At 53.6% G+C, this 13,572-nt stretch overlaps 7 protein-coding genes across 7 annotated transcripts; 4 read left to right on the forward strand and 3 right to left on the reverse strand.

The window, feature by feature from the left end:
- Window positions 1–1,082: 1,082 nt before the first annotated feature.
- On the forward strand, window positions 1,083–2,575 carry NECHADRAFT_66520 (uncharacterized protein). Its single transcript, XM_003046021.1, has 3 exons — window positions 1,083–1,237; window positions 1,315–1,420; window positions 1,486–2,575. The coding sequence occupies exons 1-3, from the start codon at window positions 1,227–1,229 to the stop codon at window positions 2,284–2,286; spliced, it is 918 nt and encodes a 305-aa protein (XP_003046067.1). The 5' UTR covers window positions 1,083–1,226; the 3' UTR covers window positions 2,287–2,575.
- A 191-nt stretch (window positions 2,576–2,766) lies between these two features.
- Window positions 2,767–3,379, reverse strand: NECHADRAFT_76536 (uncharacterized protein; the record flags this gene model as incomplete). Its single annotated transcript, XM_003046597.1, has 3 exons — window positions 2,767–3,000; window positions 3,089–3,103; window positions 3,224–3,379. The coding sequence occupies 3 exons, from the start codon at window positions 3,377–3,379 to the stop codon at window positions 2,767–2,769; spliced, it is 405 nt and encodes a 134-aa protein (XP_003046643.1).
- Window positions 3,380–3,874: 495 nt separating this feature from the next.
- On the reverse strand, window positions 3,875–4,508 carry NECHADRAFT_76537 (uncharacterized protein; the record flags this gene model as incomplete). Its single annotated transcript, XM_003046598.1, has 4 exons — window positions 3,875–3,920; window positions 3,956–3,986; window positions 4,085–4,307; window positions 4,494–4,508. The coding sequence occupies 4 exons, from the start codon at window positions 4,506–4,508 to the stop codon at window positions 3,875–3,877; spliced, it is 315 nt and encodes a 104-aa protein (XP_003046644.1).
- A 1,082-nt stretch (window positions 4,509–5,590) lies between these two features.
- NECHADRAFT_76538 (uncharacterized protein) lies at window positions 5,591–6,896 on the forward strand (the record flags this gene model as incomplete). The annotated part of the gene is made up of 3 exons (XM_003046022.1): window positions 5,591–5,627; window positions 5,964–6,388; window positions 6,444–6,896. The coding sequence occupies 3 exons, from the start codon at window positions 5,591–5,593 to the stop codon at window positions 6,894–6,896; spliced, it is 915 nt and encodes a 304-aa protein (XP_003046068.1).
- A 501-nt stretch (window positions 6,897–7,397) lies between these two features.
- On the reverse strand, window positions 7,398–9,804 carry ARP2104 (Actin-related protein, ARP5 class; the record flags this gene model as incomplete). Its single annotated transcript, XM_003046599.1, has 4 exons — window positions 7,398–7,427; window positions 7,477–9,197; window positions 9,250–9,570; window positions 9,627–9,804. The coding sequence occupies 4 exons, from the start codon at window positions 9,802–9,804 to the stop codon at window positions 7,398–7,400; spliced, it is 2,250 nt and encodes a 749-aa protein (XP_003046645.1).
- Window positions 9,805–11,185: 1,381 nt separating this feature from the next.
- NECHADRAFT_34267 (uncharacterized protein) lies at window positions 11,186–11,752 on the forward strand (the record flags this gene model as incomplete). The annotated part of the gene is made up of 1 exon (XM_003046023.1): window positions 11,186–11,752. One exon carries the CDS (start codon window positions 11,186–11,188, stop codon window positions 11,750–11,752), a length of 567 nt encoding a protein of 188 aa, XP_003046069.1.
- A 1,008-nt stretch (window positions 11,753–12,760) lies between these two features.
- Window positions 12,761–13,521, forward strand: NECHADRAFT_76541 (uncharacterized protein; the record flags this gene model as incomplete). Its single annotated transcript, XM_003046024.1, has 5 exons — window positions 12,761–12,788; window positions 12,917–12,943; window positions 13,011–13,059; window positions 13,125–13,140; window positions 13,225–13,521. The coding sequence occupies 5 exons, from the start codon at window positions 12,761–12,763 to the stop codon at window positions 13,519–13,521; spliced, it is 417 nt and encodes a 138-aa protein (XP_003046070.1).
- Between the last annotated feature and the right edge of the window lie 51 nt (window positions 13,522–13,572).

The raw sequence follows: 13,572 nt of genomic DNA on the forward strand, positions 1-13,572 counted from the left end.
ATTTGATAATCTGATACTTGGAGGCGAGGGTGATCTGCGCAGTAGTTCAGGGGTATTTTTCTAACTCGATCGCTGCCGCCTCCAAGCGCCGGTGAAGGGAAAACCACACCACTTTCTCGCCAACTCTCACGTCCGGGAGAGCGCCGTCCCGAATGGAGCCTCTCAATCTAGTCGAGTTACACATCACTTAGGATGGCCGGCAGTGCTTTGCGCGGATGAGATCACAGGGTTCGGGTTGGAGATCCTGGGAAATGTGTTGCCACCTACTCCATCTAGGATACGCTCAAATGTAAGAATCACCTGTTATGATGAAGGCAGAGCACGGCCAGCAACAAGGGGATGTAGGGGACGAGGCATGAACGGGTTTGCTGTATACTCAAGCTGCACAGCGAGTTCTGGATCAATTCGCGACGCCTCAAAGAGACGCTGTCAAGAGATAGGAGTTGGTGATGGCGCCCGCTAAATTGACCTTGATTTGGATCTTCACCGCCTTCAATTGCACCTACAACTTGTTAAAGAGGCGTCATGTTCCCCCTCATGCTCGACCCCGGCAGAAAAAAAAAAAAGCAGATACCAGGGGCCTCTGAATGGTCCGAGAGTATTCCTCAAAATTGCCGTCCAAGATCCTGGATATACAAAATCTGGAGCGGTGACGAGCCTCCGAAAACACATCTGAAAATCCCCCCTTGAAGGTCCCTGGAACGCCTTCTCCCGTCGGTTTTGACTGGTGCTCAGCCATGCAGGCTGGGGCCGGAAGCCGGAAGGGCAATTAGATAGTGGCCTCATTCTGGAACCATTTTCTCTGGCTCGCCCATCTGCCATCGAGTTTGCCGTTCCGTCATGCACGGGCCACACGATCCAGGGGTCCTTATGCTTCTGTGGAAGCCTCTGTTTGGGCTGTCAACGGTCCTGTTGGGGGTGATGAGCACGTGTGAATCTCCCTTCTAGGCATGTGTGTAACCAACCCAAGGGCCCGCCGCCCACCACTGGTACGTACCCCAATTGGATCTGCCCGGGCAATCGAGGAAATGATAAAACCTCCCCAACAGCCGCTCTGTTTTCTTCTCCCATCACCGCCCATCGCCGACACTTGTTCTACGAGCCGCCTTCCTCGACGACTCGTGCTTAGCTGGTGTTTGCTGGTGACCTTTTCCTAGACCTCCTGGGGCTCTCTCCTTCCTGATTTTCTCCTTGCGCAATCCGGTGCTTCAAGTTTGCCTTTCACCATGGATATGCTGTGAGTCTCCCCCTGATGCTTCTTGGCCACATGCACCAATGCCTCCCGCAAACATTATCTGACCCCTTGGCTCGCAGAAACACGACTATGAAGTCGTTCAACCAGACGAACGACTACTTTGTTGTCCTCGAAGAGGTTTCAAAGTACAATGTCCAGCTCAATTTCCTCGAGAAGCTCTGGGCCGTATGTCGATCCGATTCCCTCTCGCCGCCGTGCGCCCAGACGAACGAGACTGACAATTTACTCAGGCCTGGTACCTTTGGATGCAGAACGATACCCTCGCGACCGGAATCATGAGCTTCGTCCTCCACGAGCTCGTCTACTTCGGCCGTTGCGTTCCCTACATGATCATGGACTTCATTCCCTTCTTCAACCGCTACAAGATTCAGTCTCAGAAGATTCCCACTCTGAAGGAGCAATGGGACTGTGCCGCCATCGTTCTCGTTAGCCACTTTACCGCCGAACTTCCTCAGATCTGGTTCTTCCACCCTATCGCCACCTACCTCGGTATGGACTACAACGTGCCCTTCCCTCCTGTCTGGAAGATGGCCTACCAGATCGCCATCTGCTTTATTATGGAGGATGCCTGGCACTACTGGTTCCACCGCGGCCTGCACTACGGACCTCTCTACAAGGCGATCCACAAGATGCACCACACCTACTCCGCCCCCTTCGGTCTCGCCGCTGAGTACGCCTCCCCTATCGAAACCGCCCTCCTCGGTATTGGTGTCGTAGGCTGCCCCATTGTCCTCCTCAAGGTCACTGGCGAGCTTCACCTTTTCACCATGTACGTCTGGATCATCCTGCGACTTTTCCAGGCCATCGACGCCCACAGCGGCTACGACTTCCCCTGGAGCTTGCGCCACTTCCTCCCCTTCTGGGCCGGCGCTGAGCACCACGATCTTCACCACGAGAAGTTCATTGGCAACTACGCCTCCAGCTTCCGCTGGTGGGACTTCTGCCTGGACACCGAGGCCGGTGCCGAGGCTCACAAGCGCCGCCGCGAGAAGAAGCTGGCTGCCATCAAGGCCCAGAAGAAGGCCCAATAAACGGCTACAGAGGAAAACCTGGGAGGACGACACACTCTCGATTGCGGTGAATCGAGGCCGGCCGAGCCAGGAGCTTGACGAACTCAAAAGCAAGTGGAGGCTGTTGATCATGATGAAGATGTAGACCCTTTGCCCAGCGGGCATGCGCGGTCTGCGATTAGAGCATTCGCATGGCGTTTTGGGGATGTGGACTAAGAACGACTTTTTACGCTTGTATATACAGAAAATCATTATGCCCAGGAGAGGCCCTAGACTTATCTACTTAGTTAATAATCGACGTCGTTCGTTGAAATTGGAGCAGTTTGCCTTGACTTGATGTCATCATATCTCACATACCCAGGTGCCATGATATCCAATAACAGTCTCATGAGAGCTCAGCAAGGCGTTACGATTCGTCAATGCCATAGATAATCTCCCCGTTATCCTGCTTACACTATATGTATAAACCTCGCCGTTGCTTCATCGTACATGCGCCATCCATCATTTACTCTTTGGCGTACAGCAGTCCCCTGCAGCACCAGCAGCCCGGTCAGCCAGGCCCCGGATCGCGCAGCTCTGCCCCTCCGCCTCGACCGCCGCCTCGGGCACTGGCTCCGGGGGCAGCTCGCCTAGCTGCGCGGCGAGAGTGTCACACTGGGCGGCCATGTCGATATCCTTGTCTGAGAGGCCGGCTGGGTTGTGGGTCGTCCAGCGGACAAAGGTGGTGTTATAGACCTGGTTGATGGTTAGAGAATGAACAAGAAAACGAGAGTAAGAGGGATGATTACATTAGACCACTCTGGGTGGTGGTTTTTAATCTTACATTGGAGTGCCACACCTGTCATGAAGTCCTGTTGTCGAGTTAGTCCGTTTGATGATATTTTCACAACCTCAAAACTACATCTGCAACATCTATACACAAAATCACTCAATCGTAACGAGAAGTTGACCAACTCACCCACGTCTTTGCAAATGTCTTGAACTTAAATTGCCTCTCCAGCGCCGCACCATCTTTGGCAAGCGTCCAGCGCCCGCCGTCGGATGTGAGCAGAGCCTTGAGAGCTGGCGTGACGCTCGCGGCATCAGTGCCAGCAGAGAATCGTGGCTGGGCCATGGTTGAAGCTTGACGGAGGAGACCGGGGAGACGGGTCAAGGGACGGAGAAGGGGCATCCTGGGGGAGGAGATGTGTTGTTGGCGGCGATGTAGAATATCGGGGTAGGCTGAGAGAAGGTTGGGTGAATGAGAGGTGGAAGAGGAGTGAGAGGCGACGATTGAAAATACATTGTGCACTGGAAATTGTGGGCGGCGGATGATGTACCGTCTAACATCTGATCGTTACTTATGTATCTTGAGATCTATGCCTGCACTATAACCAAAATTTGAAAGACACGTCACGCGAGTCTCAATGAGAACCACTTGGTGCCTTGATCCCTATTCCATGTTGTTTATAGATGTCTCTGAAGGCACGGATGTTGTGTACTCATCTCCAGGACGTGGGGGTCGGTCGGCTCAGAAACGATGGTTAATGGCTGTGAGTTATAGTACTGGTTGGTTTCGTACTGCCTTTCTGGAGCTCTGGACTTTACTGTCCGCTTTATTGAGGGTGTTTTAAGCCTGGATAGGTGTTGCGTCATACATAATGAAGAGGACTATCCTGTCATGGCCCTTTCGGCACTGGATGTGACTTACACAGCTACAACCCGAGAGACAAGCAGACAAGCTACCAAAGTTTGAGTCTCGGAAATTATCCAAGCTAATTTAGCGTATTCATACCCAATCCCTTTTCAAAGACATGATCATTTATCTCGGACAACAAACCTGAAGCCTGAAGACGGGCGCCGTCCAAGGGTCCGGAAAGCTCGGGAGGAGCTCCGAGATCATTGGCCGAACCAAGCGAGGCGCCGGGCTTCGCTGGTCTCAAGACCTCGTGCGGGCTGGGGATGGCTGCAGCAAAGATTCCATGTTGGACATGAAGGCGTGCTTGCTTGGTGAAAGCTCTGGGATGCTGTTGACCGAGTTTGACCCGCGCCAAGCAAGCGGTCTGTCCACATGGTTACTGTATCAGTTTGAACATTCAGCACTAGAGGAGAACGTAGCAAGCTGAATCATCATGTGTGATCTCTGCCAGAGGAGGTGGAATGAATGTGTCTTGGTTGATGGTCGCATGCCTGCAGTGGTAAAGAGTCCAAAGCTTGCTTGTTCAGGGCTGGTGGGAGGCTTCACTCACTGGGTCACAAGACATGGCACGTCCAGCACACTGTCTGAAAACCATTCACAAAATAAAGAATTACAACGTCAACACCATTCATAGTTATTGTGACGATCAGCCAAGGACTTCCACATCGGGTATTCAGGGTTTCGTCCGCGTGAGTCCGTGGCTCTGCAAGCTGGTGTCGGGAAAGGTGGCCCGAGCTCCCTTCTTCCCCCCACCATCGCTCCTTCTTGGCGCTGGGCACGGCCCATTTACATGATTTCACCCGCCTTTGCTGCTGACAAACCCTTTTCCCTGCTGCATCTACACCACTCCCCCTCCCCTCCTCATCAGTCAGCTTCCCATTTTGCGATTGCGAGAGCTCGTCTTTACGCGCCTGTTGTTGAAGAACGCGCGCCGTCAGAACTTCATCAGCAGAAAAGAAAAAGAAAAAGAAAAAGTCGGTGCCCGGTAAAAGGCAAGAGGTGTCGGTTTTTGTTGCTCTTCTGGAACTAGCGTTGTTGGTCTGCTACAAGTTTTCATTCAGTCTGTCGCTCAATCAATCAACCAGGCATCAGCGCCTGAAGCAACGCGTCTTTGTCGCTCCCCTCAGGTTGAAGCTTCACTAGAGCTCGCGACTTCGCCTTGGAGACGAGAAGAAGCTACAATCTTAGTGGCTCCTAGGACTTTCTCAACAGCTTGTCGCCTCGGTCATCATCGCATCACCACTCTGAAGAAAGAGATTGATTCTGGCAACCGCTCTCAGCTCCGCGTACAGCAGTACGGCACCATCATTCAGCCTAGGCTAGGTACTGTACGTGCTGCAGTACTGTATCCGTACAAGCGATAACCTCCACCACCTAGGGGAGAGAAGCCCCATCCATCATCGACGGAGCCTGTCGACTGTCGCATCCCTCCATCCCCGGCCCAGCCACGCCATTTTCCGCCTTGATCACCCTCCTCTACGCATCCAGGTTACATAATCCCTCTTCGAACGTATCACCAGTCGCCGGCCTTCTCCCTCTTCGTCAGCGTCTTGCCCGCCCCTCGTAGTAATAATCATCGCGCCCACGCCGCCGCCCACGCCCACTTCCTGAATGCTGAGTCAGACTCTCTTCCCCCAGAGCTCAAGCATGCAGAACTCCTCAGCCAACGGCGCCAGTACTCAAGGTCAGTCAAGACAACTTCTCTTTCTTTTTTGTCTCCGTCTCTGTCGCTTCGCTTGATACTCGGGCGCGTCCTGGTCCCTCGCTGTACGCTCCTCCCTTCGTTGCACCCGCCACACATCGTCATCTGTCCATCGCGACACTCATACAGCACCTTGCATCTTCCACTTGACATCATCCCTGTCGCGCCCTAGCGCATGTCAATAGTAGAACTGGGAGAGCTTCATCTGTTATCTCCTGTACATTCTGCTCCTCATCGCCGGCGTCGGCCTCGCGCTTCCTCCGATTTCCGATCCGCTTGCCCCTGGGCGCATTGGCTAACACCAGCACCCCTCTCCAGAGCAGCATCTGCGCGCACAGCTCGAACTCCTCAAGAATCACGACGCGACGTCACCTTCGGCACCTCCTGGCGCTCGCGACCTCAGGAACCAGCCGCTGCAGCCTGCTCCTGCGCGGCCATCGAATGGCTTCGACCACCTGGCCGCTCCTCAAGACGCTGTTCGAGCTATAGCCGCTAAAGGCGAGGCTGAAGCTCACATTCATCCTGAGCTCCGCGCTCGACCCAACCACGCGCCAACCGCAAACATGATGCCCATTGTGCCCCCGTCTGGACATAGTCCAGGCGCTGCTGCTGGTCCTTCTGCCGCACCCATTGCTCCCGCGCCGCCACTCTCTGGCCCGATGGACGAGATGCAGGGTGATGGTCGTAAGGCGAAGCGAGAGTTGTCCCAGTCAAAGCGCGCAGCCCAAAATCGAGCCGCTCAAGTAAGTGGAACGAATCGTGAGCTGTAGACCAGCTGTACTAATTAGGGTTTCTTAGAGAGCTTTCCGGCAGCGCAAGGAGGGATACATCAAGAAGCTCGAGCAACAAGTACGCGACTACATGGAGATGGAACAATCCTTCAAGACTATGCAGTCAGAGAATTACGCCCTTCGCGAATATGTCATCCACCTGCAATCACGACTGCTGGATGTTCACGGCGAATTCCCCCCACCACCACCTAATGTCAACCTTCAACCGGCACCACCAACTTCCGGACCCGCGCCGAGCGTTCCTGAGCCGGCACCTAGTAATCCTGCCGTGGGAACACCTCTCGAGGCCGTCGCGCAGGCCGTGGCCGGCCTTGCAGCTCAGGAGCAGATGGCGGAGCGACAGCAGTACACGGGTAATCAATTCAAGCCTGAACCCGCCGCCGAGGACACGCGGACAGCGGAGGAGATCAACAGACAGCTACAACAACCCGAGGAGCCTGCACAACAACCCGCGGCTTGACCGCAAATGATATCCATCTGACTGTTGGAAGACGTTATTTTTATCACGGCGTTGAGGATGCGATTGTGGTGACCAATGTTATATAGGAGAGCGGCGTTTCGGCTCCTTTGATGCTATTACAACCAAGACCCCCATGTACGAAGTTTCCGTACGGAGCCTACAAATCTCGCGGTAATGTTGACCGTGCCGTTTCTACCCTTTACAGGTCTTGGGGAATCTACATGATTTCAACAGGACCGGGGTGCTCACCGGCTGGGCTGGCCGAGCTGATATTGGAACAAGTGGGAGGTGATTTGCAGAAGGGCGTATTGTGTTTCTGTTTTCAAGACTTTCAGACAGTGCTTGCAATAAATCACCCAAGTTAGGGTTAAGCTGAGCCAGAGCTTTTGAAAGACATTGTTCCATGATTAACGCAACCTGAAGCTAATAAGTTAACAACCTGATCTACCGTACATGAACCCACCCGCTTTTGACTCCATGCCCCCATCAACACTGCCGATTCTACACGTACGAGTTGCCCATGTCGTGTTCCTAAGAGAGTCAGTGATGAGTTAGGTTGAGCTTGGTTAGTCAGACGTACCTTGATATACTCCGCCCCCTTTTCTTGATATTCCTCCCTCGAGATCTTGGCCGTCTTCCATGCTGAGCTTCCTGCCCAGCCAGCAGCACCCTTCCAGGCATCTAGCAGGGCATCCTCAGCACGACGCACAGTCAGCGGGGCGTCAGCGGGCAAGAGGGCGCGCAGACCATCGCGCACGCGGTCATCAAAGTTGCGGAACAGGGTGTTACCGCCAGTGAGGAAAATGTCGCGGAGGAAGTCGTCGCGATTGGGGACACCGCCAAGACGCTGGTTGAGGATGTCGCCGGCAATCTCGACGATGCCTGATTGGTCGACGCCGGCGATTGAAGGGCGGAAGACCACCTCGGGGACACGAATGCGCTCGACGTTGAGGTGGATCTGGTTGAGCTCGGCCTGAGAGGCAGGGTCGAAGGGGCGGGGACCGCGGGCGAAGGCGTGGAGGAGAGATTTGGACCAGTCGGACTGAGCCTCGTGGGTGTGCTCATAGTCAAAGTCTGGATCGTAGCGGAGGAGGTCCTGCTCGAGGGACTTGAGGGTTGAGTGAAGGTCCTCCTCCTCCTGCTCGTCATCGCTGTTATCACCCACAGCGATCTGACGGTATACACCCCAATCGTCGTCGTTGGCGCCAAAGTTATCGTCGTCACCTCCGCGCCGTCGCTTCTTGGTCGGGTTGTCGGAGGCCAGGTTGGCGATGCTCTTCATGCGGATCTGCGAGGCAAGGGACTTGCGGTTTCCAAGATCCTGCTTCAAACGCTCCCGTTCCTTCATCTTCTGGAGCGTGTCGGCGCGCCTCTGTCGCTTCTCGTCAAGCCAACTGTCGAGGTCGTTCTGGCGGCGCTCCTGATCTAGACGCTCCTCCTCAGCGGCGCGCGCCTTTTCGGCCTCCTTTTCAGCCTTGGCGCGAGCTCGAGCTTCGTGGTTGGACTTTAGCAGACGCTGCTGGCGCTTCTGCTTGATCTGGGCCTCATCGAGCTGGTCGTCGGGGATCTCGAGGAGATCAAAGTTGGGTTGCTCCTGTTCCTCCTCAGGATCACCACCGACATCCTTGGTCCGTGCCTTCTTGATGGCCTTTTCCAACTCCTTCACGACCTTCTCTAGATGTGCTTCATCCTTGATGTCGCTGCTGTCGAGAAGGCGACGGGTCTCCTTCTTGGTCTGGTCTGTGATGCGCCTCTGGAGGTCCTTGTAATATTCCAAATCTTGCTCCTTCTTCATAAGTTTCTCTAGGCGCATTTTGGCAGCCTGTTCTTGGAGCCTCCGGCCACTCTCCTTCTTGCGCTCTGCTATCCGGGCCAGCTCCTCCTCGCTCTTCTGAACAATAATCTCTTCGGTGTACGGATATTGAATGACAATATCACGATCCTCTAGACCTGTCCAGTCAAGGTACCCCTTTAGCTCGTTGTCATAATCCTGGGAGACGTAGCCATGATCGCGAAGCATGTGCTCCGCTTGTGAAACGTTCAGCTTGCCAGCAAAGGCCGGGTATTTTAGTCGGATGAGTTTGAGAAGATATTCGGCATTGTGGTAGCCTCCCCAATTCAGCCGGGTCGCTTGGCCAAGCAAAGCCTTGGAGTTGTAGACTGGAATTACGTGGGTCGAGGTGTATGATGATGAGACCACTAGACCGGTCTTGCCCTTGTTGTGTCGATACGAGAAGAGAGAATCGATTCCATACGCCAGTGAAGGTGCGCCATAGCATTCGAAGATGATCTCGGTCATGGCTTGAAGACGAAAGGTTAGCATGCGAGGCGCGCGACAGGCGATTCAACCTACATTTCCTTGAGTATGGCAAGTTTGCGACGGCCTCTGTCATGACGATGGGAACCTCAATACCGCCGTCCGCCTCATTCATTCCGAGTTTGAGAAAGATATAGTCCAGCACATGCTCCATCACGTCCCAGTTGCTAACGATTCCGGTGCCAGCCTCGAAGGCGCCTCGAATGTGTCCTCGCGCGGTCGTGTCGGCATAGCAGTCGGAGCCAGCAAAGGAAAACGTCTTGCCCAGCTTTCGGTCGCGATACTTGGCCATGATGGGAGGGATGCTGAATCTCGGCTTCGAATCGAATGACCAGCCGGCGCGCACGGCGGAGGATCCTGAACAACCCGTGTTAGCTCCTGGCTCGTCGCATGCCCTCGTGCAGGAGGCTCACCATTATCGATGACGATGGCCGCGCTGCCAGGATTTTGTAGCGCGCGCCTCCGTCCATCGCTCTGAGGCTCGATGTAGTTCTCGAAGCGCGTCTCCTTGACGGGGAAGATCTTGGCGGGAGGATACGTTTTCGGCTCGGGCGCCTTGATGGCAGGCTCATCGATGGCAGAGGGAGCCATGGTTGCAGAAGTCTAGGGCGGATTACAAGAGGGGGTTGGAAATCATGATGGGGGGAGAAAAGAAATGGGGATATTCGACACGGATTAAATTCGGTGGCCAATTGGTGTAAGCTTGCGAGATGCTGGAGCTTGGAGAGAAGCAAGGTAAGGTAAAGGGTGCGAGGCTGCAAGGCTGATGAGGGACGTGACATGCCGCAACTCGGGATCCACTAACTCAACGCGATCAACGCCACGGTTCAGGGCAGGAGGAGACATGAACCAAAATGTCCGAGGCAAGATTTGAGTAATAGGATGTTATTTATCCCGTTATTCAAGTTAGGCATCAACAATAATAAGATATTTGACAGAATTTGTATCGACATCTATCCTTCTGCCATCCATGTAGTTGCACCAGTTGATAGGCACAGCATCCCGTCTCCAAGTATCGCCAGGTTTCAGTCGGTAACCTCTGGTATCTCGCCTATCATCGCCAGGGTGGATATGCCCTTCCGTGGACAACAATGACCATCTGATCGTGCAGGTAGACTCTTAGGTCTATTCCCTTATCATGACTTCGTTTATTCATTCAAAACAGCCTCCATAGTTCACACCCACTGCCATATGTCTAACAACCCTCACTTGAGTCTCAGTTTGGGGGCTTCAAGTTATCCGTAGCTATGAAATGGTGAGAAATCTGCTTTATGTATGTAGTGAAATACAGATGCTTACCCTCAAGATGAAATAGAACATTGGACTGGTAGTTCTTAAACATTTGAGCTACCAGTTCCACGTTCATGTTTTGGATGTTGATGTCCTATGGGTATTCGTCAGCCTGTGACATTTCGATCAAAGGAGTTGTCAATTCTACCTGAAGGCTCTTGTTCATAACAACGACAGCTTCATTGAGTTTCTCCTACAAGCCGTTAGTTCTCTCGTATTCTAAGTCTGAACCCGTTACTACGTACGACATTGGTGATGATGCGGGACAAGAGGAGGTTCTGCTGATGCTCGTGTGGGCTCTCCTGTAATTACTCGTAAGTTCAAAGCCGTAATGATATATATATTTCGAAACAACCAATGTGAAAGCCTTACCATTTTTGCAAATTGTGTAGTCTGCAAGTGTTGATGTCTTGACCGAGTGTGATGCCGTGGGGCCCTTGTTTACTTCACCCTCCTTGGGCATTCGCCCTAGCGCAACCTCCCATCAACACCCCGGCCGATTTCAGGAACGCGGTGAAACGCGGCAGAATCTGGAGGTCCGACCAGCTCGCGAGCTATCAAGCTTGGCGTAGTCCAACGCCGACACGCAATATTCTTGCCATTCAATACTCAGCAACATTCCAACTTTTAATCAAGTTCTATCGCAATCTCATCGAATAGCATCCGCCAATAATAAACGAAAATGGCCGCCCCGACCGAGGCGCAGATTGCCCATCAGCAGCTCATCGAGAAGCTGGATATCCATTCAATCCACAAGAAGTTTCGCAGCTCAACCTGGAAGCCGAACCAGCGTCGAAACAAGAACCTCAAGGCCATAGTAGGCGATGCCTCACGACGGGAAGCTTCAACGATGGGCACACCCATGGATGTTAGCGGCATCGCGACCCCAGCCGACGATGGCCTCTCGACCAGCGGTACCTCAACACCTGCCACCGAGAGCGGCAAAGAGCCCCCGAACCTCGCCCAAGCATCTCGCAGCCTCTCTAAGCTCGTCCTCGAGAAGAGCCTCAAGCCTACGGGTGGCCCTGTTTCGGCTCCCACTGCTACGTACACAAACATCGAGTCAGCGCCATCTCTGGCGCACAACAAGCACTACTGTGATGTGACGGGTTTGCCAGCGCCCTACCTCGACCCGAAGACGCGATTGCGGTATCACAACAAGGAGATCTTTGGTCTCATCAGAACTCTACCTCAGAGTGCTGCTGAACAATTCCTCGAGGCCCGTGGTGCTCACACGGTTCTGAAATGAGCTTGGACTTTTGACATTATACACCTAATTAAAGCGATGATTTCTACATATTCCAAGAGAGGGCGGATTGATGGTCGAGCTCTGCAAGGAACCACAAGGCACATACACACTACGCAAACAACTAAAGACACATACAAGTGTCGGACCAACAAAGTCAAGCCCCAACTATGCACCCAAGGCCTTTCAGCCAAGGGATGGCAATTGACGCTCCGGCTTAATCGTGATCGCGGTTGCTCTCCGCCTAGGTCGACAGACTACCGAGAACGTATGGGGAAGAGACGTGTCTCAGTTGCCAGGGCGAAAAACGCCGCTGGCCGTCGCGGCAGGTTGTACAGAAAGGAGGGATGCAAGGGCAACTCCATCTGTTGTGTTGATGATTCCATCCGGGTGAAGCAGTTCAGAGATAATAGAACATGTGTTTTGTAGAACCTCCATTATCACCATAGTCCTTACCGTAAAGAGATCCCTATGCGGACAATCGTATCGGATTTGCCGCAGGATCAAACGAGGTGGTCGTGTGAGCCATGATCACTTCGAGGATGTGAGAATGCAAGGTGAAGAAGCAAAGTCTCGTAAAACTCGCAGCGAAATTTCAACTGAAGCCCGCACCCACCCACCTCGGCCACGGCAGCCAATCGCCACCCTCCCGTTCCAGGGGGCCACATCTCCCCTAGCCCACTTGGGCAGGGCCCTGTCCATCAGCATTTGAGCCCCAAACGTTCTGAGGACTTTACGCGCCCCTGGAACGTAGGGAAGGGAAGGGACCTCTGGTGGGTGGCTGCTGCGTGTCCTTGAGGGCGGCGAGAGCTGATAAAGGCAGGAACCACGTGTAGCAAAAACGAAACATCGACCTTGGTGTAATCTTGCATCCAGCTTCGCCCTGCAACCAATTCCTCTCCTCGCAACAAATCCAGTCTCGCGTAGTTATTCCCGATCGTCATTATCCCCCAGTCTTTGCCTCCATCCATATTTTGACCAGCAAAGCTATACCAAACCAAATCGCCCAACATGTCGATGTGGATGTCGGACAGCCAAAGTACGTCTGTGCCTGCCTCTGCCTGCGCGCGCCCTCGCGACCATCTTCCTATTCGGACCCTGAGTTGCATTGGATCGCCGCACATGGACAAGTCGAGGAGAACCAGTAATGCTAACGGTTGTCCCTAGAAATTGGAGTTGTCTTCTGCTCTGGCGGTAGGTATGCGCTTGCGCAGAGCTTCGGCGCATAGCGAGCCATGATGGCTGATGACCTGTCGTGCAGGAGGCTTCTTCCTCATCGGAGGTGTGATGCTATTCTTTGATAGAGCCATGTGAGCCCCGTCCAGTCTTCCCTATTGCCCGTTGTCATCTTGCTGACGATGCTGACTGCTTATAGGCTTGCCATGGGAAATGTACGACTCCCTCCCTTTCCTCGATCCCCACGAACCAACGAGCGATACAAGAACCCGAAGCTAACATGCCCTCCGCACGAATAGATCCTTTTCCTCATCGGCTTGACAATCATCATCGGACCTCAAAAGACACTCCTCTTCTTTGCTCGAAAGCAAAAGGCCAAGGGCACCGCCGCCTTCTTCCTCGGCTTAATCCTCATTCTCATGAAATGGACCTTTATCGGCTTCCTCGTCGAGGCGTATGGAATAGTGATCCTATTTGGAGACTTCCTCGGTACGATTGCTAGCTTCGCGCGTGGGCTACCCGTTGTAGGGCCCTATATCGGAATGCTCGTCGACAGGATTGGTCTTGGTCGACGCAACGCCGAGCTTCCTGTCTAGGTCGTTTGAGTCAGTTCTTCCAGGGATCACAGACTTGTGACGAGACGAGTT

Source organism: Fusarium vanettenii, assembly GCF_000151355.1.
Source record: "Fusarium vanettenii 77-13-4 chromosome 2 genomic scaffold NECHAsca_18_chr2_1_0, whole genome shotgun sequence".
Classification (NCBI taxonomy): domain Eukaryota; kingdom Fungi; phylum Ascomycota; class Sordariomycetes; order Hypocreales; family Nectriaceae; genus Fusarium; species Fusarium vanettenii.

Coding starts and splice junctions, on each gene's coding strand:
- NECHADRAFT_66520 (XM_003046021.1), top strand. Junction 1,421..1,485: donor TCCTCGAGAAGCTCTGGGCC/GTATGTCGATCC, acceptor CAATTTACTCAG/GCCTGGTACCTTTGGATGCA.